The 23,763-nt window shown below is 45.5% G+C and overlaps 1 protein-coding gene across 2 annotated transcripts in view; it reads right to left on the bottom strand.

Moving 5' to 3' along the window:
• rnf103 (ring finger protein 103) overlaps positions 1–23,763 on the bottom strand; it is a 75,910-nt gene that overhangs the window by 5,610 nt on the left and 46,537 nt on the right. For both annotated transcript variants that reach the window (XM_038793293.1, XM_038793292.1), the window contains 2 exons: positions 19,350–19,410; positions 12,931–13,110 (listed from right to left, as the gene is read on the bottom strand). In XM_038793293.1, the coding sequence (XP_038649221.1) occupies positions 12,931–13,110; positions 19,350–19,410 (241 nt within the window). The remainder of the gene's footprint in view (positions 1–12,930; positions 13,111–19,349; positions 19,411–23,763) is intronic.

Here is a 23,763-nt window from a genome sequence, read left to right as displayed (position 1 = left end):
ATTGCACTCATCCAGGCAAGCGGAGAGTGTTCCATTACACTCCTGACTTGTGCCTTGTAGATGATGGACAGGCTTTGGTGAGTTATTTGCTGTAGAATTCCTAGCATTTGACCCACCCTGGTAGCCACAGCATTTATACGGCCAGTCCAGTTCAGTTTCTGGTCAATTATAACCCCCAGGATGTCGAATCATGGGGGATTCAGTGATGGTAATGCCATTGAATGTCAAGGGCCGATGGTTAGATTCGCTCTTGTAGAAGATGATTTACTGTCACTTGTGTGGCGCAAATGTTACTTGCCACTTGTCAGCCCAAGCCTAGATATCTCCAGGTCTTGCTGCATTTGGATATGAACTGCTTCAGTATCTGAGGAGTAATGAATGGTGCTGAACATTGTGCAGTAATCTACGAACATCTCCACTTTTGACCTTATGATGGAAGGAAGGTCATTGATGAAGCAGCTGAAGATGGTTGGGCCTAGGACACTATCCAGAGGAACTCCTGCAGTGATGTCCTGGAACGGAGATAATCTACCTCCAAACCACCACAACCATCTTCCTTTGTGCCAGGCATGATTCCAGACTGATGGGTTTGTAATTGGCGGGGATGGATTTGTCCTGTTTCTTGTGTACAGGACACACCTGGGCAATTTTCCACATTTCTGGGTAGGTGCCAATGTTGTAGGTGTACTGGAACAGCTTGCCTTCAGCACTATTGCAGGAATATTGTCAAGGTCAATAGCCATTGCAGTATCCAGTATCTTGGAGTAAATTGAATTGGCTGAAGACTGACATCTGTGATACAGGGGACATCCAGAGGGCTAGATGAATCATCCACTTAGTACTTCCGGCTGAAGATTATTGTGAATGCTTCACCATACCATTTGCAGATATGCAGGGCTCCTCCATCATTGAGGATGGGGATATTTGTGGAGTCTCCTCCTCCAGTTGAGTTGTTGAATTGCCCACCACCATACACTGTTGGATGTGCAAGACTGCAGAGCTTAGTTCTGATCTGCTGGTTGTGGAATTGCTTAGCCCTGTCTATTGCTTGCTGCTTATGCTGTTTGTCGTGCAAGTAGTCCTGTGTTGCAGCTTCCCAGGTTGACAGCTCGTTTGTCAGTATGACTGGTATTGTGCCTGGCATTCCCTCCTGCACTTTTCATTGAACCTGGGTTAATCCCAGGCTTGGTGGTAATGGTAGAGTGGGGGATATGCCATGCCATGAAGTTACAGATAGTGGTTGAGTTCAATTCTGCTGCTGCTGATGGCCCACAGTGTCTCATGGATTCCCAGTCTTGAGACGCTAGATCTGTTCTGAATCTATCCCATTTAGCACGATGGCAGAGGCACACAACACGATGGTAGGTACCCGCAATGTGAAATAATAATCGGTTATTATCACAAGTAGGTTTCAATGAAGTTACTGTGAAAAGCCCGTAGTCGCCTGTTCGGGGAGGCTGGTACGGGAATTGAACCCGCGCTGCTGGCATTGTTCTGCATTATAAGCCAGCTGTTTAGCCCACTGTGCTAAACCAGCCCCTTTACAATGTGAACTATGTGAATGTGGTACTTCATCTCCAGAATGGATGTGCAGTGGTCACACTGTTTTTTAAAGATTTTCTTTTAAATTTAAGAGTTCCCAATTTTTTTTCCAATTAAGGGGCAATTTAGCGTGGCCAATCCACCTAATCAGCACATTGTTTTGGTGTGGCGGCAAGACCCACGCAGACACTGGGAGAATGTACAAGGTGGGTCACTCTTACCGATGTCGTCATGGAGAGATGCATCTGCAGCAGGCAGGTTGGTAAGGATGAGGTCAAGCATATTTTTCCCTCTTGTTGGTTCCCTCCCCACCTGCCACAGTGCCAGTCTAGCAACTATGTCCTTTAGGACCCAGCCAGCTCGCTCTGTGGTGGTACTATTTATCCACTCTTTGTGATGGGGATTGAAGTCCTCACCCAGAGTACAATGTGGGTCCGTGCTACCCTCAGCATTTCCTCCAAATGGTGTTCAACTTCGAGGAGTACTGAATCATCAGCTGAGGGGGGGGCGGTACATGGTAATCAGGAGGAGGTTTTGTTGTTCATGTTTGACCTTGTACCTCTGTTACCAATCATTCAATATGTTCTGTTCTACTTAGATAATTGTGAATGGAGTATTGCGGGAAAAAAATTGAAGATACTATTTTCCAAATGTTACATGGGTCACCCTCTACCTCAAAAATAGTTTTGCATTTTTATATAATTTGTCAACATCCAAATACACGTGTACAGTTATACACCTTTATGAAAATGGGATATAATTTACATATTTAATCTCAGAAAGCTTGGCAGCAAGTGTGGAATGATGCACGGTCCTTCTGTATACTACTCTCCAGCCCCGTAATTCGACTTGCATTTCAACACGATGCTCCCCTGGGAATGCAAATTTTTACATTAAAAAGCATTTGCTATGTATAAATATTTTTTTGAAAAATAAATTTTAAGCAATAACTGTGATATTTGGGTTTAGCCACAATAAACTGGCCAGGTTGCTACTTCTCCAAAAACTATCTGAATGGGAACTGGTTCTTTCACAATGACACTGCCTCTTCACCCCAGTTCAGAGGCATTCTATCCCCCAGTTGAAATGGGAACTAGCCCATAGTTCACAGAAGTACTAGTTATCATTAATGTTCTTTGCACTGCTTGTTTTAGCTACAACTTCTAAGTAATGTCATGCTTCTGTCAGTGAGTCTGTGGGCAGGAATGGCTCATTGGCTGTGAAACCAAGGAACACCTATTTGTAATCCACAGCGCAGAGTATAATCCCCAGGGAAAAGCAACATAAATCAGAGATAAACTGCTCTCGGCAGGCAGTTACATCATCATCAGGGAGTAGAGTCCGGTTTGGGGATTAGAAAAATCTGGCTGGCAGAGTTACTTAAAGCAAGAACTATATTCCGTGGGAAGAGAAATTATATATTTTTTAAAATACCATTGACAACATTTACAGAACACTCCACACTTTCAGTTTGAGACATATTTGTACCCATTGTGGGTGGTACTTGGATGTGGGCAGCAATTCTAAATTTACTTGCTCCACGTTTAGGAGAAGTTAAACTATGTTTACATTTCTGCTCACATGTCAGTGCTTTCTGATTTATTCATTGAAATTCTGAATCAGTTATTTTTTCTTATAAAGTAAGCTGATATTTTGGGTAAAATTGTATTGTTTGTTACTCCCGAGTTCCCTACTATATTGATAACACTTGTGACACAGTGGCTAGCACTGCTGCCTCGCAGCGCTGAGGTCCCAGGTTCAATCCCGGCTCTGGGTCACTGTCTGTGTGGAGTTTGCACATTCTGCCCGTGTTTGCGTGGGTTTCGCCCCCACGGCCAAAAGATGTGCGGGGTAGGTCGATTGGCCACACTGAATTTCCCCTTAATTGGAAAAAATGAATTGGGTACTCTAAATTTATTTTAAAAAAAGAAAAAAGATTGCAATATGCATATTTAAACCCTTCATTCGTGGACTTTTTCAAAATTCATTCATGGAATGTGGACAACGTTGGTTAGACCGAGAGACACTCCCCAACTGCCCTTGAGAAGGTGGTGGCGAGCTGCCTTCTTGAACCGCTGCAGACGAGGTGTAGGCACACCCACAGTGCGGGTAGGGAGGGAGCGCCACAATTTTGACCCAGCGACAGTGAAGGAACGTCAATACATTTCCAAGTCCCCAACAGAATGTGGGTCATACAGACCCATATCTCTGCTGAACGCAGACACCAAAATCCTAGCCAAAAGGCTAGAAGACTGTGTGCCTGAGGTGGTCACAGAGGACCAGACGGGCTTCGTCAAAGGTAGACAGCTTACCGCGAACATCAGGCGCCTGCTGAACGTGATAATGACCCCCTCCGGGGAGAGAACACAAGAGGTGATCGTCTCCCTGGACGCAGAAAAGGCCTTCGACAGAGTCGAATGGAAATACCTCATAGAGGTACTGGAGCGGTTCGGGCTTGGAACAGGGTTCACCGCTTGGGTAAAGCTCCTATACAACGCTCCCATGGCGAGTGTACGGACCAACAATACCAACTCCCAATACTTCCAGCTGCACAGGGGCACCAGACAAGGATGCCCACTGTCCCCGCTGCTGTTCGCACTAGCAATCGAACCGCTAGCAATCGCGCTCAGGGCAGCAAAAAATTGGAGGGGGATCCGAAGGGGAGGTAGAGAGCACAGAGTCTCACTCTATGCGGATGATCTGCTCCTCTATATCTCGGACCCACAAAGCAGCATGGACGGAATCATAGCGCTCCTGAAAGAGTTTGGAGCCTTCTCGGGCTACAAACTCAACATGAGCAAAAGTGAGATCTTCCCAGTACACCCGCAAGGGGGGGGGGGGGGGGGGGGCAGCACTAAAGGGGCTGCCGTTCAAACAAGCCCAAAATAAATTCCACTACCTGGGGATCCAAATAGCCCATGACTGGAAAGGGATCCACAAATGGAACCTCACCAGCCTGACGGAGGAAGTTAAAAAGGACCTGCAAAGATGGAACACACTCCCGCTCTCCCTCGCGGGGAGAGTCCAGACGATCAAAATGAACGTACTGCCCAGGTTCCTTTTCCTGTTTAGATCCATTCCGATCTACATCCCCAAGGCCTTTTTCAAAGCGCTGGACAAACATATCATGGCGTTCGTATGGGGGGGGGTAAAAATGCTAGGATCCCAAAGAAGGTCATACAAAAAACAAAATCCAGGGGGGGGCTAGCCCTCCCGAATCTACAATTCTACCACTGGGCGGCAACAGCCAAGCGAGTAAGGGGATGGATCCAGGAGCCAGAAGCCGAGTGGGTGCGTGCGGAGGAGGCCTCCTGCATGGGAACCTCCCTCCAGGCCCTCGCCACGGCAGCACTCCCATCCCCACCCAAAAAACACTCCACCAGCCCAGTGGTGACAGCCACCCTCCAATCCTGGAACCAACTGCGGCAGCAATTTGGCCTGTACAAAATGTCGGACAAGGCTCCCATCTGCAACAACCATAGGTTCAAACCAGCACTGACCGACGCCACCTTCAAAAGGTGGAGGCAGGACGGGGGGACACTGACAGTCAGGGACCTATACACGGACGACAGGATCGCAACACTGGACGAACTGACAGAGAAATTTCAGCTAGCTGGGGGGAACGAGCTACGGTACCTGCAGCTCAAAAACTTCCTACGAAAGGAGACAAGGACCCACAACCGCCACGACAGACACTATTGGAAGACCTACTGGACGCAAGTATCCTAGAGAAAGGGAACTGTAGTGACATGTATGACCGACTGGTAGATAGGGACGACACCGTACTGGACGCAACAAGAAGGAAATGGGAGGACGACCTGGGGATGGAGATAGGGTGGGGACTCTGGAGCGAAGCACTGCATAGGGTCAACTCCACCTCCACGTGCGCAAGGCTCAGCCTGACGCAACTAAAAGTGGTACATAGAGCCCACTTAACGAGAAACCGTATGAGTAGGTTCTTCCCGGAGGTGGAGGACAAATGTGAGCGGTGCCAAAGAGGCCCGGCCAACCACGCCCACATGTTCTGGTCTTGCCCCAGACTTGTGGAGTACTGGACAGCCTTCTTCGAGGCTATGTCCAAAGTGGTGGGGGTGAGGGTGGAGCCATGCCCGATAGTGGCGGTCTTCGGGGTTTCAGACCAGCCAGATCTATTCCTGGGGAGGAGGGCGGACGCCCTTGCCTTTGCCTCCCTGATTGCCCGCCGTAGAATCCTGTTTGGCTGGCGGTCAGCAGCACCACCCAGAGCTGCAGACTGGCTGTCCGACCTCTCGGAATCTCTCCAAATGGAGAAAATCAAATTCGCCATCCGAGGGTCGGACGACGGCTTCCACAGAACGTGGGAGCCATTCATGCAACTGTTCCGGGACCTGTTTGTGGCCAACGTACATGAGGAAGAATAGTCGGGTGGCCAAGAACCAGGGGAAAATGGACGGGAATCGGGGGAAGGTAGCCGGGGGGAGGGGGGCTACGGGCTCGGTATGGGGGTTTGATGGCAAGCCAAGGCCCAAAACCAAACTATAAATAAATGCCTATAAACATGTGCCTCGGCCATATTGGGGAATGTAAAATATGTATGCTGGCTAAAGGGGGCGGCCACAATTATTGTTATGAAGATGCTTACCTGTAAATATTCATGTTAAATTTTTGTGTTTTCCTTTTTTTTTTCTCTCTCTAATAACTTGTAATTTGTCATATATAAAATATGAAAACTCAATAAAAAAACATTTATAAAAAAATACATTTCCAAGTCAGGATGGTGTATGGCTGGAGAGGAACTTGTAGATAGTGGTGTTCCCATGCATCTGCTGCCTTAGGTGGAAGATGCTGTTGAAGGAGCTTTGGTGAGTTGCTGCAGTACATCTTGTGCATAGTACGCACTGTTGCCCCTGTATGTCGGTGATGGAAGGAGTGAATATTTAAGGTGATGGGTGGGATGCTAATCAAATGAGCTGCTTTGCTTCTTGATCTGTTGGAGTTGTACTTATCTTGAAAGTGGAGAATTTTCCATCACACTGCTGACTTGCATCTTGTAGATGGTAGTCAAGCTTTGGGGAGCCAGAATTCCTAGCTGTTGACCTGTTTTTGTAGCCATAGTATTTACATAGCTCTTCCAGTTCAGTTTCTGATCAATGGAAAACTCTGGGATATTGCAGGGAGGGATTGTTATGACCACAGCAGATTGCTCAGCAAACCAAATCCCAGAGGGAAACTTGGCTTACTGGGTCATATGCATTTTTTTAGTACTCCAAAAATGAGAAAGAAAAGTGCTGATCTCAGCAGCAGGGAACCAGGTAACACTTTTGCAATTTAAAAAGTAACATTAGAGGCTTATTAATAAAAGAGGGAAAAAAACTTCTGCACTTAAAGATTACATTTACACAGTTTAGTCTTACAAACTATTTCCCCCGAAAGACTCAACTTGGTCAGACCTACAGGTAAATACAACCCAAAGCAAAAATCCCTCATAGATGTTTAAAAATCCAGTATTACCCCCAAACAAAACTACTGTTACTTTAGTGAGGCATACCGCACAAACTCTCAACTAGTATACCAAACTATACCACACAACATACCACACAAACACTCAACTTCTATACCAAACTATACCAACAAAAAGTAGGGCGGTAGAAAGAGGGAAAATCGATCGTGGATACCCAAGGAAATAAGGGAGTGTGTCAAATTGAAGGAAAAAGCATACAAAGTGGCAAAGATTAGTGGGTGACAAGAGGACTGGAAAATCTTAAGGGGGCAACAGAAAGCTATTAAAAAAGCAATAAAGAAGAGTAAGATAGATTATGAGAGTAAACCTGCTCAGAATATAAAAACAGATAGTAAAAATTTCTACAAATATATAAAACGAAAAAAGAGTGGCTAAGGTAAATATTGGTCCTTTAGAGGATGAGAAGGGATAATAATGGGAGATGAGGGATTGGCTGAGGAACTGAACAGGTTTTTTGGGTCGGTCTTCACAGTGGAAGACACAAATAACAAGCCAGTGACTGATGGAAATGAGGCTACGACAAGCGAGGACCTTGAGATGATTGTTATCACTAAGGAGGTAGTGATGGGCAAGCTAATGGGGCTAAAGGTAGACAAGTCTCCTGACCCTGATGGAATGCATCCCAGAGTGCTAAAAGAGATGGATAAGGAAATTGCAAATGCACTTGTGATAATTTACCAAAATTCACTACACTCTGGGGTGGTCCCGGTGGATTGGAAATTGGCAAACGTGACATCACTGTTTAAAAAAGGAGGTAGGCAGAAAGCGGGAAATTATAGGCCAGTTAGCTTAACTTTGGTAGTAGGGAAGATTCTGGAATCTATCATCAAGGAAGAAATAGCGAGGCATCTGTATGGAAATTGTCCCATCGGACAGACGCAGCATAGGTTGATAAAGGGCAGGTCGTGCATAACTATTTTAGTGAAATTTTTTGAGGACATTACCAGTGCGGTAAACAACAGGGAGCCAATGGAAGTGGAAAGCATCAGAAAGCAATTGACAAGGTGCCACACAAAAGGTTGCTGCATAAGATAAAGATGTAAGGCATTAAGGGCAAAGTAGTAGTATGTATAGAGGATTGGTTGAAAGCAAAGAATGGGGATTAATGGGTGTTTCTCTGGTTGGCAATCAGTAGCTAGTGTTGTTCCTGAGGGATCAGTGTTGGGCCCTCAATTGTTCATAATTTGCATAGATGATTTGGAGTTGGGGACCAAGTGCAATGTATCCAAGTCTGCAGATGACACTAAGATGAGTGGTAAAGCAAAAAGTGCAGAGGATACTGGAAGTCTGCAGAGGGATTTGGATAGGTTAAGTGAATGGGCTAGGGTTTGGCAGATGGAATACAATGTTGACAAATGTGAGGTTATCCATTTTGGTAGGAATAAAAGGAAAAGGAATTATTATTTAAATGATAAAATATTAAAACATGCTGCTGTGCAGAGGGATCTGCGTGTGCTAGTGCATGCGTCACAAAAAGTTGGTTTACAGGTGCAACAGGTGATTAAGGTGACAAATGGAGTTTTGCCCTTCATTGCTAGAGGGATGGAGTTTAAGACTAGGGAGGTTATGCTGCAATTGTATAAGGTGTTAGTGAGGCTACACCTGGAGTATTGTGTTCAGTTTTGGTCTCCTTAGCCGAGAAAGGACCTACTGGCACTGGAGGGTGTGCAGAGGAGATTCACTAGGCTTCACAGCTCCAGGGTCCCAGGTTCGATTCCCGGCTGGGTCCCTGTCTGTGTGGAGTCTGCACGTCCTCCCCCTGTGTGCGTGGGTTTCCTCCGGGTGCTCCGGTTTCCTCCCACAGTCCAAAGATGTGCGGGTTAGGTGGATTGGCCATGCTAAAATTGCCCGTAGTGTCCTAATAATAAGTAAGGTTAAGGGGGGGGGGGGGGGGGGGGGGGGGGGGGTTGTTGGGTTACGGGTATAGGGTGGATACGTGGGTTTGAGTAGGGTGATCATGGCTCGGCACAACATTGAGGGCTGAAGGGCCTGTTCTGTGCTGTACTGTTCTATGTTCTATGTTCTAACCCCAGAGTTGAGGGGGTTGGATTACGAGGAGAGGTTGAGTAGACTGGGACTGTACTCATTGGAATTGGATGTGGGGGGGCGGGGGGGGATCTTATAGAAACAGATAAAATTATGAAGGGAATAGATAGGATAGATGCGGACAGGTTGCTTCCACTGGCGGGTGTAGAACTGGGGACATAGCCTCAAAATAGATTTAGGACTGAGCTTAGGAGGAACATCTTCACACAAAGGGTTGTGAATGTATGGAATTCCTTTCCCAGTGAAGCAGCTGAGGCTCCTTCATTAAATGTTTTTAACATAAAGATAGATAGTTTTTTAAGTTATGGTGTTCGGGCGGGAAAGTGGAGCTGAGTCCACAAAAGATCAGCCATGATCTCATTGTATGGTGGAGCAGGCTCGAGGGGTCTGACGGCCTACTCCTGCTCCTTATCTTCTTATGTGCTCACATCCACACTGCTGTGGAAATCCAAAACTTCACAGGAAGACTTATTTTTGCAGCCTTATGACTTTTTTTGGCTGGCTGGGTGGCTGCACCTTCTCCCAGCCCAGAGCTGCTTCCAGCAGGTCTTTCTCACACAGCCACCAACATCTATCAACATCTCTCCTTAAACATCCCTTATGCCTTCCATCTATGATTCCATTGTCGTCACCAGTTCTTTGAGGCAAACTTGTCCCAAATTTAAAAATCTTTCATATTTTCCTATAACCCTCACATTCAGGTAACATAACAGTTAATAACCTTCTCTTTGATTATTGCAAGCTCTAAAAGCCTCTTCCCTTTGAAATGTAACAGCCAATAACAGCAGGTCCCTAGGTATCTTTTAATGTCAATTTCCAAACCCAGTCTATTTACTTATAAGCCACTTGATCAGGCAAGTCTAACTACTAAGTCATGTATCTAACACCTTCAGTCCGCTCAAATCTCCCACACACAATGTCTCCATTAATCTTTTCCCAGCTTAATTAAATCATTTATATCCATACATAGTCTTCTTCACGGAACAAGACTATCTCCCCTCCCTACCAAAATATCAAAAAATAACATCCATTCTGATAATAATAATCTTTATTGTCACAAGTAGGCTTACATTAACACTGCAATGAAGTTACTGTGAAAAGCCCCTTGTTGCCACATTCCGGCACCTGTTCGGGTACACTGAGGGAGAATTCAGAATGTCCAAATTACCTAACAGCACATCTTTCGGGACTTGTGGGAGGAAACTGGAGCACCCGGAGGAAACGCACGCAGACATAGGGAGAACATGCAGACTCCGCACATAGTGACCCAAGCCGGGAATCGAATCTGGGACCCTGGAGCTGTGCCGCAACAGTGCTAACTACTGTGGTACTGTGCTGACCCATTCTCACAGATATTCAAAATGGTAATGCCAATGAGTGTCATGGGGAGATGGTTAGACTCTCTTGTTGGAGGTGGTCTTTGTGTGACACAAATGTTACTTGTCACTTATCAGCCCAAGTTTGAATATTGTCCAGGTCTTGCAGCAAATGGACATGGGACTGCTTTAGTATCTGAGTAGTCACCAATGGTGTTGAACATTTTGCAATCATCGGCGAACATCCTAACTTCTGACCTTATGGTGGAGGAAATGTCATTGATGAAGCATCTAAGGATGGTTGGGCATAGAACACTACCCTGAAAAGCTACAGCACCAATGTCCTGTAACTGAGATGATTGACCTCCGACAACCACATCCATCTTTCTTTGTGCTCGGAATTACTCCAATCATTGGAAAATTTCCCTCCAGGTTTCCACTGACTTCAATATTTCCAGGGCCCCTTTTGCCATACTCAGTCAAATGCTGCCTTGATGTTAAGGGCAGTTACTCTCACCTGGACTTCAGCTCCTTTGATTTTCATTTCTTTCAGCCTATGAGTATTTTTCGTCTGTATTCACACAGGAAAAAGACAAAGTTGTCGAGGAAAATACTGAGATACAGGCTACTAGACTAGAAGGGCTTGAGGTTCATAAGGAGGAGGTGTTAGCGATTCTGGAAAGTGTGAAAATAGATAAGTCCCCTGGGCCGGATGGGATTTATCGTAGGATTCTCTGGGAAGCTAGGGAGGAGATTGCTGAGCCTTTGGCTTTGATCTTTAAGTCATCTTTGTCTACAGGAATAGTGCCAGAAGACTGGAGGATAGCAAATGTTGTCCCCTTGTTCAAGAAGGGGAGTAGAGATAACTGCGGTAACTATACCAGTGAGCCTTACTTCTGTTGTGGGAAAAGTCTTGGAAAGGTTTATAAGAGATAGGATGTATAATCATCTGGTAAGGAATAATTTGGTTAGAGATAGTCAACATGGTTTTGTGAAGGGTAGGTCGTGCCTCACAAACCTCATTGAGTTCTTCGAGAAGGTGACCAAACAGGTGGACGAGGGTAAAGCAGTTGATGTGGTGTATATGGATTTCAGTTAAACGTTTGATAAGGTTCCCCATGGTAGGCTATTGCAGAAAATACTGACGCATGGGATTCAGGGTGATTTAGCAATTTGGATCAGAAATTGGCTAGCTGATAGAAGACAAAGGGTGGTGGTTGATGGGAAATGTTCTGACTGGTGTCCAGTTACTAGTGGTGTACCACAAGGATCTGTTCTGGGGCCGCTGCTGTATGTCATTTTTATAAATGACCTGGAAGAGGGCGTAGAAGGATGGGTGAGTAAATTTGCAGATGACACTAAAGTCGGTGGAGTTGTGGACAGTGTAGAAGGATGGTACAAGTTACAGAGGGACATAGATAAGCTGCAGAGCTGGGCTGACAGGTGGCAAATGGAGTTTAATGCAGAAAAGTGTGAGGTGATTCATTTTGGAAGGAATAACAGGAAGACAGAGTACTGGGCTAATGCCAAGATTCTTGGTAGTGTGGACGAGCAGAGAGATCTCGGTGTCCATGTCCATAGATCCCTGAAAGTTGCCACCCAGGTTGAGAGGGTTGTTAAGAAGTCGTATGGTGTGTTAGCTTTTATTGGTAGAGGAATTGAGTTTCGGAGCCATGAGGTCATGTTGCAGTTGTACAAAACTCTGGTGCGGCCGCATTTGGAGTATTGCGTACAGTTCTGGACGCCACATTATAGGCAGGATGTGGAAGCATTGGAAAGGGTACAGAGGAGATGTAGAAGGATGTTGCCTGGTATGGAGAGAAGATCTTATGAGGAAAGGCTGAAGAACTTGAGGCTGTTTTTGTTAGAGAGAAGAAGGTTAAGAGGTGACTTAATTGAGGCATACAAGATGATCAGAGGATTAGATAGGGTGGACATTGAGAGCATTTTTCCTCGGATGGTGATGTCCAGCACGAGGGGACATAGCTTTAAATTGAGGGGCGATAGATATAGGATGGATGTCAGAGGTAGGTTCTTTACTCAGAGAGTAGTACGGGCGTGGAATGCCCTCACCTGAAGAAGGAGCCGTGCTCCGAAAGCTCGTGTTTGAAACAAACCTGTTGGACTTTAACCTGGTGTTGTAAGACTTCTTACTGCCTGCAACAGTAGTGGACTCGCCAACACTAAACGCATTCAAATAGTCATTGGATAGGCATATGGACGATAAGGGAACAGTTAGAGGGGTTTCACAGGACGGCGCAACATCGAGGGCCGAAGGGCCTGTACTGCGCTGTAATGTTCTATGTTCTAATGTTAGGTGGACTGGCCATGCTAAATTGCCCTTAGTGTCCAAAATTGCCCTTAGTGTTGGGATTACTGAGTTATGGGGATAGGTTGGAGGAGTGGGCTTGGGTATGGTGCTCTTTCCAAGAGCTGGTGCAGACTCGATGGGCCAAATGGCCTCCTTCTGCACTGTAATTCTATGACTATTTTGTTCGAATCCCAGGACCAATACTAAATACTTACATAATTGGTTCTTCATGCTCATTAGGACAGAGTTCATTTGGGCTTTTGATGCATACAGCTTGCCCACAGTCTTTCTTGATCGTACAATTTCTTTAGCTAATATAGTGCACACATCCTTTTGGCCCTTCTTTGCAGCTTCTTTCACAGATCTTTTAACCTTTTCCTCTTCCCTTTGAATGTCTATCAAAGAGAGAGAGAAGAATTTTTAAAAACAAGCATTAAGAAAAGAATATGCATTTATATAGGGCATTATCTATTCAATGTCTTATTACATCTCCCAAGACACCTCAATATGTTTCACAAAATTACTTTGAACAGCATTTGTGGGGTGAAGTGAACCAGTTGAACATACAATACGCAAATTAGGAGGAGTAGGCCACTCGGCCCCTTGAGCCTGCTTCAACATTCAATAAAATCATGACTAATCCGACTGTAATCTCCACCCCAAATTCCCGCCTTCCCATGAGAACATTTCACCCCTTGTTTACCATGAGTCAATCTAGCTCTGCCTTAAAAATATTCAGAGACTCTGCTTCCACCATCTTTTCAGGATGAATGGGCAGAATGGTAGCACAGTGGTTAGCACAATTGCTTCACAGCTCCAGGGTCCCAGGTTTGATTCCCGGCTGGGTCACTGTCTGTGCGGAGTCTGCACATCCTCCCAGTGTGTGCGGGGGTTTCCTCCAGGTGCTCCAGTTTCCTCCCACAGTCCAAAGATGTGCAGGTTAGGTGGATTGGCCATGCTAAATTGCCCTTAGTGTCCAAAATTGCCCTTAGAGTTGGGTGGGGTTACTGGGTTATGGGGATAGGGTGGAGGTGTTGACCTTGGGTAGGGTGCTCTTTCCAAGAGCCGGTGCAGACTCGATGGGCTGAATGGCCTCCTTCTGCACTGTAAATTCTTTGATATAATTCTATGAAGAGAGTTCCAGATGCTCATGACCTTCAAGAGAAAAAAAATCTCTTAATTTCTGTCTTAACTTATTTTTAAACAGTGACCCCTAGTTCTAGATTCCCCACAAGAGGATACATCCTCTCCACCCTGTCATTACCCTTCAGGATCTCAATCAAGTCACTTCTTACTCGTGTCCCTTTGTAGCCTCCTTTTGCCCTCTTCCCAATTTGCTTTCCCACCTACCAACAAATTTTAAACCCGGCCTTCAGTCCCTTCATCCAATTATAGAAATTGTAAAAAGTTGAGGTCACAGCACTGATCCCTGTGGCACCCCACTTGTTACATCCTGCCAACTTAAAAAATACCTTTTTATGTCAACTCTGTTCTCCGTTGACTAGCCGATCTTCAATCCATGCCAATATGTTACCCCCGACACTACGAGCATTTATTTTACGCAATAACCTTTTGATATGTCACCGTAACAAATCAAAGTATAGTATAGTCACTGATTCCGCTCTATCTACAGCATATGTGACTCCTTTAAATAATTTGTTTAAGACCCTAGGATGAAGCTCTTCTGGACCCGGGAATCTGTCAGCCCGCAGCCCAAACAATTTGCTCAATACCACTTCCCTGGTGATGGTCGTTTTTCTGGGCTCCTCCCTCCTTTTCATTTCCTGATCTACAGCTATTTTTGAGATGTTTCATATATCCTCCATAGTGAAGACCAATGCAAATTGTAAGGGGAATAGATAGATGTTTCTGTGGCCACAAAATGAGACTCCAGGATGGTAGCACAGTGGTTAGCACTGTTGTTTCACAGTGTCCGGGACCAGAGTTTGATTTCCGGCTTGGGTCACTGTGCAGAGTTTGCATGTTCTCTCCTTGTCTGCAAGGGTGCTCCAGTTTCCTCCCACAAGTCCCGAAAGATGTGTTGTTAGGTAATTTGGACATTCTGAATTCTCCCTCAGTGTACCCGATCAGGTAGAAAGACAGAAAGAGGAATAAGAAAAGTGATAGGCAGAGAAATCAAGGGCCAGAATCAAACAGGCCAGTGAAACATAATGGGAATGGGACAAGGAATGTTAAAAAGACAAGTCTTAAGGCTATGTGCCTTAATGCGCGTGGATGAATTAATATTGCAGATAGATGTGATGGGGTATGATATAATCAGGATTACAGAGACATGGCTGCAGGGTGACCAGGATGGAAATTGAACAACCAGGCATATTCAGTATTTACGAAGGGGAGATTAAACGGAAAAGCGGTAGGGTTGCATTGCTGGTTAAGGAGGAAATTAACACAGCAGTGAGGAAGGATATTAGCTCTGATGATGTGGAACCTGTATTGCTAGAGCTGAGAAACACCAAGGGGCAAAAGACATTAGTGGGGGCTATATAGACCCCCAAACTGTAGCAATGTTGGCATTGGCATTAAATAGAAAATCAGAGATGCGTGCGAGATTAGGGTTAATCCAGTTGAAGGTAGTGCAAAGGGCTCATTTGACCAGGTCTAGGATGAGTAGGTTGTTTGCGGGAGTGGAGGATAAGTATGAACAGTGTGAGAGGGGTCCAGCTAACCATGTGCACATGTTCTGGTCGTGTACTAAGCCTGTGAGGTTCTTGGTCGCCTTCTTTAGCACCATGTCAACAATTCTGCAAATTGAACTGAAGCCCTGTCCCTTGGGGTGTTGGACCTGTCGGAGCTGCAGACGGGACAGGGGCTGATGTTCTGGCCTTCGCTTCGCTGATTGCTCGAAGATGGGTGCTGATTTTGGAGGGGAGCTTCTCTGCCCAGTGCCTCGGTGTGGCTGTGGGATCTTATGGAGTTTTTATATCTCGAGAAAGTTAGGTACACGGTGATGGGGGCAATTAAGGGGTTCTACTAGAGATGGTAGCTGTTTATTCTGTATTTTAAAGAGCTGGTGACCGTTAGTTGCTAGGGATGGGGAGAGGTGGGTAGGGGAGGAGGGGGGCCTTTTTTTGTTGCGGGTCTTTGGGGGGTTGTTTGTTACTGTTCTACAGTTATTTATAAAATTGAAAATGTTGAATAAAAATATATATATTTTTATAAAATAGGATAAAGGAGAGACACTCTCTTCTCTTCTCTGCCAGATCGGCGCCCGACTCCAAAAAACGGTCAATTACTGCATTTATTAACGGAGTTCTGAGAAATGGAGGAGTCTCGGCCAGAATGGGAAACAGCATTCAGTGTACCTAAACCATAAATGGCCCAAGTGGATGGTCTGGGACCTGTCGGACAGAGACATTGGGAAGAAGCCCACTCAGCGTTAGGAAAACTTGTGTTTAGATGTGAGACAGCCCTAACAATACTTAATGGCATTCGAGAGTTAAAAGAAACAGAGGTAGAAAATTTAAGACACAATAAAGATGTGGAGCTAGAAAATTTAAAACAATAGTTGAAAGCTGCAAAATCAGATTTACTTTGAGGTGCAAAAGAATCAGATTAATTTGGTACATATGAGCAAATTGCAAGTGGAAACTGAGAAAGCTTATCTGGAAAAGAAACGAGCTGTTAGTGAACAAAGCTCAGTTCAAAAAAAGCCCCAAAAGATTGAATAAGAGATGTGGTAATTTACAAGCAACTGTAAAAGCGTTGCATCAAACATGTACAACTTTTCGACATCAAACCACTGACCATTTGGGATGTCAGCATGAGATTGATAAGCTGAAGTTGCAATTCCAGATCTGGAGGGATCTGGTGCACCTTTGGAGCTGTAAAATTAAAGAATAAGGAGGAAGGTGCAATAGAATGAAGTGCACTGGACTAAGTCACACAAGAATACAGCGATTGTGAGGAAGTTGAGAGGTTTGACCCTCCTCCTCCTTGGTCTGAAAATCCTAGCCCCAGTCCCTCCACTCCGCAGTACGAACCCATCACAACAACACAGACCAGAGGTATGGAGTATGATACGCCACATACAGTTATCAGAAATAGCAGTATATGAACCATCTGCAGGTCCTCATCAGTTCTTTAATTACGTTCATCCATGGGGGTTCTTCATGCTTTAGATCCGGAGCAGGAGGGGAAACTCTTGTTGATGTGTTTAGGTTCGGCTGATCGCTCAACCATACCGGACCTGGGAGACACTCGAGGAAATGAAAACGGCCAAACTAACGGCTGTGGGATACAGTAGAGAGGACCCAGTAGAAGGTCTGAATCAGCGCAGGCAAAGGAAAGAGGAACATCACACATCCTTTGCAAACACCTGTGGACACTAATGCTCCAAGGTTGTGACACGACAGTTAAGAGAATCAGAACACCTACTTTCCCCGCAGACAATCCCCTGTTACGAAGGGGAACAGCACGAATGTCAGGTCTTGACAGCGAATGATCCCAAGGGACCATTCATGCCAAAACAAAAAAAAAGGGGCGGGTGTCTAGGGCACCAAGGCCTGGGCCGGGGATGCTGCCCCCACCCTTAAAATGGTTTGGTCAGGCACAGAAGGCAAATGAGGAACAGATCAGTGATGGAGTGTTTCCAGCATCTTATAAGAAATGAAAAGCTAACATTGAGATAGAGGATGGTCTCATCCTTAAGAACGGAAGATATGTGGTGCTAGCCCAGCGTCGGAACCAGATAATCTATGGTGCTAGCCCAGCGTCGGAACCAGATAATCTATCAATGTCATAACATCAGGGACACCAGGGTGTGAATACAACTACGGAAAGAATTAAAAGTTAGGTAGGACCTGTGAGGGAGGAAGACTGTCTTTGCACTATGTTTATATTTGTATGTACACTATTTCTTCTGTTATTGTTACAAAATCACAAATACCTCAATAAAATGTTATATTAAAAAAAAGAATTAAAAGTTTATACTGGGGGCCCAAAGTAGATGGAGATGTAAAGCTTATGTGGAGAGTTGTCTGCTTTATGCCCAAAATAATCCAGACCACTATGCTGAGAAAGGCGAGCTCAGGCACACCAGGCCGGTAAATGGGCCATGGATGAATTTGCAACCAAACTACCTTGCCACCATGTAAGGGGGGGTTACAAATACATTTTGTCATCATTGATACCTTCAGTAAATGGACTGAAGCATTCCCTACCAGGACTGACAACAAAAGTAGCAGCCAATGTGGTGGTACAGCAGGTGCTCACTAAATGGGGACACCCCTGTAACGTTGATTCAAACCAAGGAACTTGTTTCATCACTCAGGTGATGCAGAATGTAATGACTCTATTCAGAATAAAACAGAAATTCCACATGACCTATCCTCCACAGTTAGGCTGGCACGGTGGCACAGTGGATAGCACTGCTGCCTCACAGCGCCAGGGACGCGGGTTCGATTCCGAACCTCGGGTGACTGTGCAGAGTTTGCACATTCTCCGTGTCTGCGTGGGTTTCCTCCGGGTGCTCCAGTTTCCTCCCACAGTCCAAAGATGTGCTGGTTAAGTTGATTGGCACTGCTAAATTTCCCCTTAGTGTCCAAAGGTTAGATATGGTCAGGATTATGGGGTTACAGGGATGAGGGGGGGGGGGGGGGGGGCAGTGGGCCTGGGTGGATGGGGTGCTCTTTCGGAGGGTCGGGGCAGGCCCGATGGGCTGAATGGCCTCCTTCTTCACTGTAGGGATTCTATAGCGATATAGCGGAAAGAATTAAATTAACCTTGAAAAACATGTTTCGGAAATCTGACCAACAAACTCCATTTGGAATGTCTGCCCTATGTCCTAAAGATAGTATGAAATAACGTCTCCAGGTTTTACTTTCCTTGTCCTAATGATAGGACAGACACCCCATGAGAGGAGTGGAACCCTTGTTGGGATCTGATATGACAGAGCCGGAATTGACAGCTGTCAGCTATGAAAAAACTGTCCAGCAATTGAGGGATAATATCCAAACCGCCCATGTGGCCGATGCAGTTAAAGTGGTACAGAAAAAGGGCAGCAAAGCATATTTTGATAAGGTCAAGCTTGTGGAGTATGAGATTGGGAATAAAATCATGCTCCAAATTCACCAACCTGGAAGGTTTTGTCCCTCGAATACAATCTATTGTAGACAAAACAAGTCCCTCAGTGTACAAAGTCTGATTTGACTCTGGTAAAACCAGATGGTACCATGTAAACTAGTTGAAGCGATTCAACCTCGTGTGTTGCTGGATGTCGGTTAGGAAGACGCAGATCCACCTGCAGCTCCTCTCCTAGTAGAGAATGGAGCATCTGCAGGCACTGATGCTAGCTCTGATCAGGCGACAGGCTTGTACAAGTGCCGAAAGGCAAGAACTCGAAGGAAATGCCCAAAGTTGAGAGAGAATAAAAAGGGAAATGGGAGAAGATTAATCCGATAAGATGAGAGTGAAGAAGAAATTTTGGCTGATTAGATAGCAAGATTGAAACTGTAAATAAGGGAATATGCTATTTCAGATTTTTATTGAATTCAGATTTCACCATCTGCCATGGTGGGATTCAAACTTGTGTCCCTAGAACATTACCCTGGGTCTCTGGATTACCAGTCCAGTGACAATACCACTTTATAAAATGGAAAAAACAACTTTCACTTACCTCGGATTTGTCTGTCAATCACTCTCATTTCCTTTCTCATTTTTAAACCCCATTCTGTAATCTATTCAGAACCAAATTGGAACAGTATTAAAACCACCTCATTTTTTCTGAACATTGATTAGGTTAAAATCATGGGAGCATCCTACGCAGATGCATTGAGGGAGTAGTTACACCACACAAACTGCAGCAGCTCCTCGAGGCAGTTCACCACCACCTTCTCAATGGCAACAACAAAGGCTCACCCAGCTCAGTCAACTCTCCTCAATCACATCTTAATTCTTTAAATAATCTTTATTGTCACAAGTAGTCTTACATTAACACTACAATGAAGTTACTGTGAAAACTCCTCGTCACCACATTCCGGCACCTGTTCGGGTACATGGCGGGAGAATTCAGAATGTCCAATTCACCTAACAGCACGTCTTTCGGGACTTATGGGAGGAAACTGGAGCATCTCGAGGAAACCCACACAGGCACAGGGAGAACGCACTGACTCCACACAGACAGTGACCCTGGCCGGGAATCGAACATGGGACCTGTTGTCGATTTATCTCTACTACTTGGTCTTTCCTGTGGCTCTGTTCCAATTAGGGCAATCAGTGAATTTGGCTTCTTTCTATTGTCTATGTCCGAATGCTTCAAGTCGTCAGGTATCGAATGATACCACTACAAGTTTTAACCGGCTATCGATCAAAGAGCCAAACACCAGTTAGTTAGTTCAAGGTCAAAGGTACTTTATTTACAATCAATCATGCAGCATAAACACTACTAGTTAACTACACCTATCACTAAGACAACCTGTACTTAACTTTGGGCACCCATTTAGGTCAGGAAACAGTGGCCACTGTTTAATTCTGGATCTCTTGGGTTCGAAGGGGTGACTGTTGCTCGGCTGGGCTCATCCGTCTGGTAGCGGGCGTTGAACTCGAACTTGCTTCTGGTGTTGCTGCGATTGGCAATGGCCGTGACCGGGGTACCAAGGCCAAAAGAGAGTGAACATATGGCGAACTCTTCCTTTATACTTGGGGGGGCTTTCGCGCTCTTTTGGGCGATCCTTCGATTTGGGCCTTACTAACTGGGTGATCCCTGATCACTCCGTTCGATTCCTTAACCAATAAGTGGGCGGGGATCTGGATGGCTGGGCGTGTCCCAAGTGGTCAATGACCCCGTTGTTTGCATTTCCCTTGGACAACAAGTGGCGCCGAAATGTGTGGGACTGTCCCATTGCTGGAGTACCAGTCCTTTGTGTTGGGGGAGATGGGCCATCACCTGCTAATAGGCCTGATTAACATGCTAATGGGACGGAGTTTCGATGCCGTCTGGACTTTGCTGACAAATATGCATTTCAGGCTCTGTGCCTGCCTGGTTCTTGGCATGTCCGTTTTACCCATCAGTCTTTGTGAGTTGCTCTGCACTTAGTTGGAAGTGGCCATCCCAGGTGGCTACAGACCCTGGAGCTGTGAAGCAACAGTGCTACCCACTGTGCGGCAGCATCTAGGGGCCTGTGCCAAAACTAACCTGTCACAGTCCTACTCACCAAATTCTACCTTCCAACCAAAGTCTCAGACACCTCCAATACCATTTGGAGTATGTCCTGTTCCACCAGCAGGTCACACCCAGCATAGGTTGTGCACTGTGGTATGCAGTCAGAGGGAGCAACCCTGAAAGCCCTCGATATCGACTCCGGACCCCATGCGTCTTACAGCTTCACTGGCAAGGAAACCGCCTGCTGCCCCTCCCTCAGCTAATGAATCAGTACTCTTCCATGTTGAATCACTCTTAAAATATAGCACTGAGAGGCAATTGATGTATTTTGGGTGGTGGACTTCAAAGTTCATCACCAAGACTTGTTAGGACCACTAACATGCATTCAGAACAACATATCTGCCAGATTAGGCCTGCGGGCACGACACCAATACGACAGGGAATCTTACTTGACCTTGGCCTCACCAATCTACCTGTCGCAGATGCATCTATCCATGAAGGTATTAATAGGAGTGACCAGGGTATCTATGTGGTGCTGTGGGACATCAGCAGCAGCAGAACTATATTCAAAGACAACGTGTAACCTCATGGCCTGACATATTCCACACCCTGCCAAGAGCAGCATCAGGCATACCTAAACATGTCGGTTCTTTACCCAGAGAGTAGTGGGGGCATGGAATGCACTGCCTGTGGAAGTAGTTGAATCGGAAACATTAGGGACCTTCAAGCGGCTATTGGATAGGTACATGGATTATGGTAGAATAATGGAGTGTAGATTAATTTGTTCTATTAATTTAATGTAAATTCTAGGATAATCTATGATTAATCTAGGACAAAGGTTCGGCACAACATCGTGGGCCGAAGGGCCTGTTCAGTGCTGTATTTTTCTATGTTCTATGTTCTATGAGATGCCAACCTGCTGAAGCTGCAACACAGCAATTGCACACATACCAAACGATGGAAACAGCATGCTATAGGAGAGCTAAGCAGTTCCAAAATCAACGGATCAGATCAAAGCTCTGCTGTCCTGCTACATCCAATTGTGAATGGTGGTGGACATTAAACAACTAACCAGAAGAGACTCTCCATAAATATATCCATCATCAATTAACACAGAACTAAGCACCTTGTCCAAAGATGTGCAGGTTAGGTGGATTGGCCATGCTAAATTTCCCTTAGTGTCCAAAACATTAAGTGGGGTTACTGGGAGGGTGGAGGTGTGGGCTTAGATAGGGTGCTCTTTCCAAGGGTCGGTGCAGACTCGATGGGCCGAATGGCCTCCACTTACACTGTAAATTCTATGATTCTTTGATTGTGCAAATGACAAGGCTGAATCATCTGTAATCATCTTCAATTGGAAGTGCAAAGTAAATGATCCACCATGGCATCAACCTGAAGTCCCCAAGATGACAGATGACAGTCTTCAGCCAATTAGATTCACTCCATGTGATATCAAGAAACAGCTGAATGCACTGGATATTGCAAAGGCCATAAGCCCTGACAACATTCCAGCAGTAGTACAGAAGACTTGTGTTTCAGAGCGGCACTCTGGCACTCCTGCTTCATAGAGCCAGGGATCTGGGTTCAATTCCAGCCTTGGGTAACTGTCTGTGTGGAGTTTGCACTTTCTCCCCGTGTCTGCGTGGGTTTTCTATGGGTGCTCCGGTTTCCTCCCACAGTCAAAAAATGTGCAGGTTAGGTGGAGTGGCCATGATAAAACTGCCCCTTAGTGTCCAGGGAAGTACAGGTTAGGTGGGGATATAGGGATAGAGTGGGGCAACGGGCTTAGGTAGGGAGTTCTTTCAGAGAGTCGGTGCAGATTCAATGGGCTGAATGGCCTCCTTCTGCAGTGTAGAGATTCTATGAACTATCTGTTTGCCTCGCAAAGCTGTTCCAATACAGCTACAACACTAGCACCTACTCAACAACATGGAAAATTGCCCAGATTTGACCTTTCCACAAGAAGCAGGACAAATCCAATCTGGACAATTATCACCCCATCTTGATGATCAGCAAAGTGTAGATCACAGTGCTATGAAGCGGAACTTATATCGCCATTCCCGAGCCACTGATGCTCAGTTTGGGTTACCCAAAGGCCATGTTACAGCCTTCATCAAAACATGGAGAAAAGAGCTGAATTCAAGAGGTGAGGTGAGAATGACTGCCCTTAACATCAAGACAGCATTTGACCGAGTATGATATCAAAATTGAAAGCAATGGGGGAGTCAGTGGGAAAACCCTCCACTGGTTGGAGTCATATCTAACACAAAATAAGAAATGGTTGCCATCATCAGAGTCATCTCAACCCTTGGGCATTGTTGTAGGAGTTCCTCAGGGTTGTGTCCTCCCCCCAACCAACTTCAGTTGCTTCATCAATGATCTTTGTTCCATCATGAGGTCAGCAATGGGATGTACACTGGTAAATTCAAAGTGTTCCGTATCATTCACAATCCTCAGATACTGAAACAGTCCATGACCATATAGATGTAGCAAGATCAGGACAACATTCAGGTTTAGGCTGAATAAGTGTCAAGTGACATTCGTGCCACACAAGTGGCGGCAGACAATGGCCATCTCCAACAAGAGAGAATCTAACCATCACCCCTTCACAGTATTACCATCACCATTCTGGGGGTTGACATTGACCAGAAGTCAAACTGGACTAGCCATATATATTGAGGCTACAAGATCAGGTCAAAGGCTGGAAACTTCGCAGCAAGTAACTCATCTCTTGACTTTGTAAAGTTGTCAACCGTCTACAAGGCACAAGTCAGGAGTGTGAAAGAATACTTTCCATTTGCATGGATGAGTGTAGCTCCAACTTCACTCAAGAAGCTTCACATCATAGAGGACAGAAAACCCTACTTGACTGGCACTCCAACCACCACCAAACACGTACTCCCTCTACCACCAGTGTGCAGTGCGTACT

This window comes from Scyliorhinus canicula, chromosome 3, assembly GCF_902713615.1.
Source record: "Scyliorhinus canicula chromosome 3, sScyCan1.1, whole genome shotgun sequence".
Lineage (NCBI taxonomy): Eukaryota > Metazoa > Chordata > Chondrichthyes > Carcharhiniformes > Scyliorhinidae > Scyliorhinus > Scyliorhinus canicula.
This window is presented reverse-complemented; position numbering and strand designations above follow the sequence as displayed.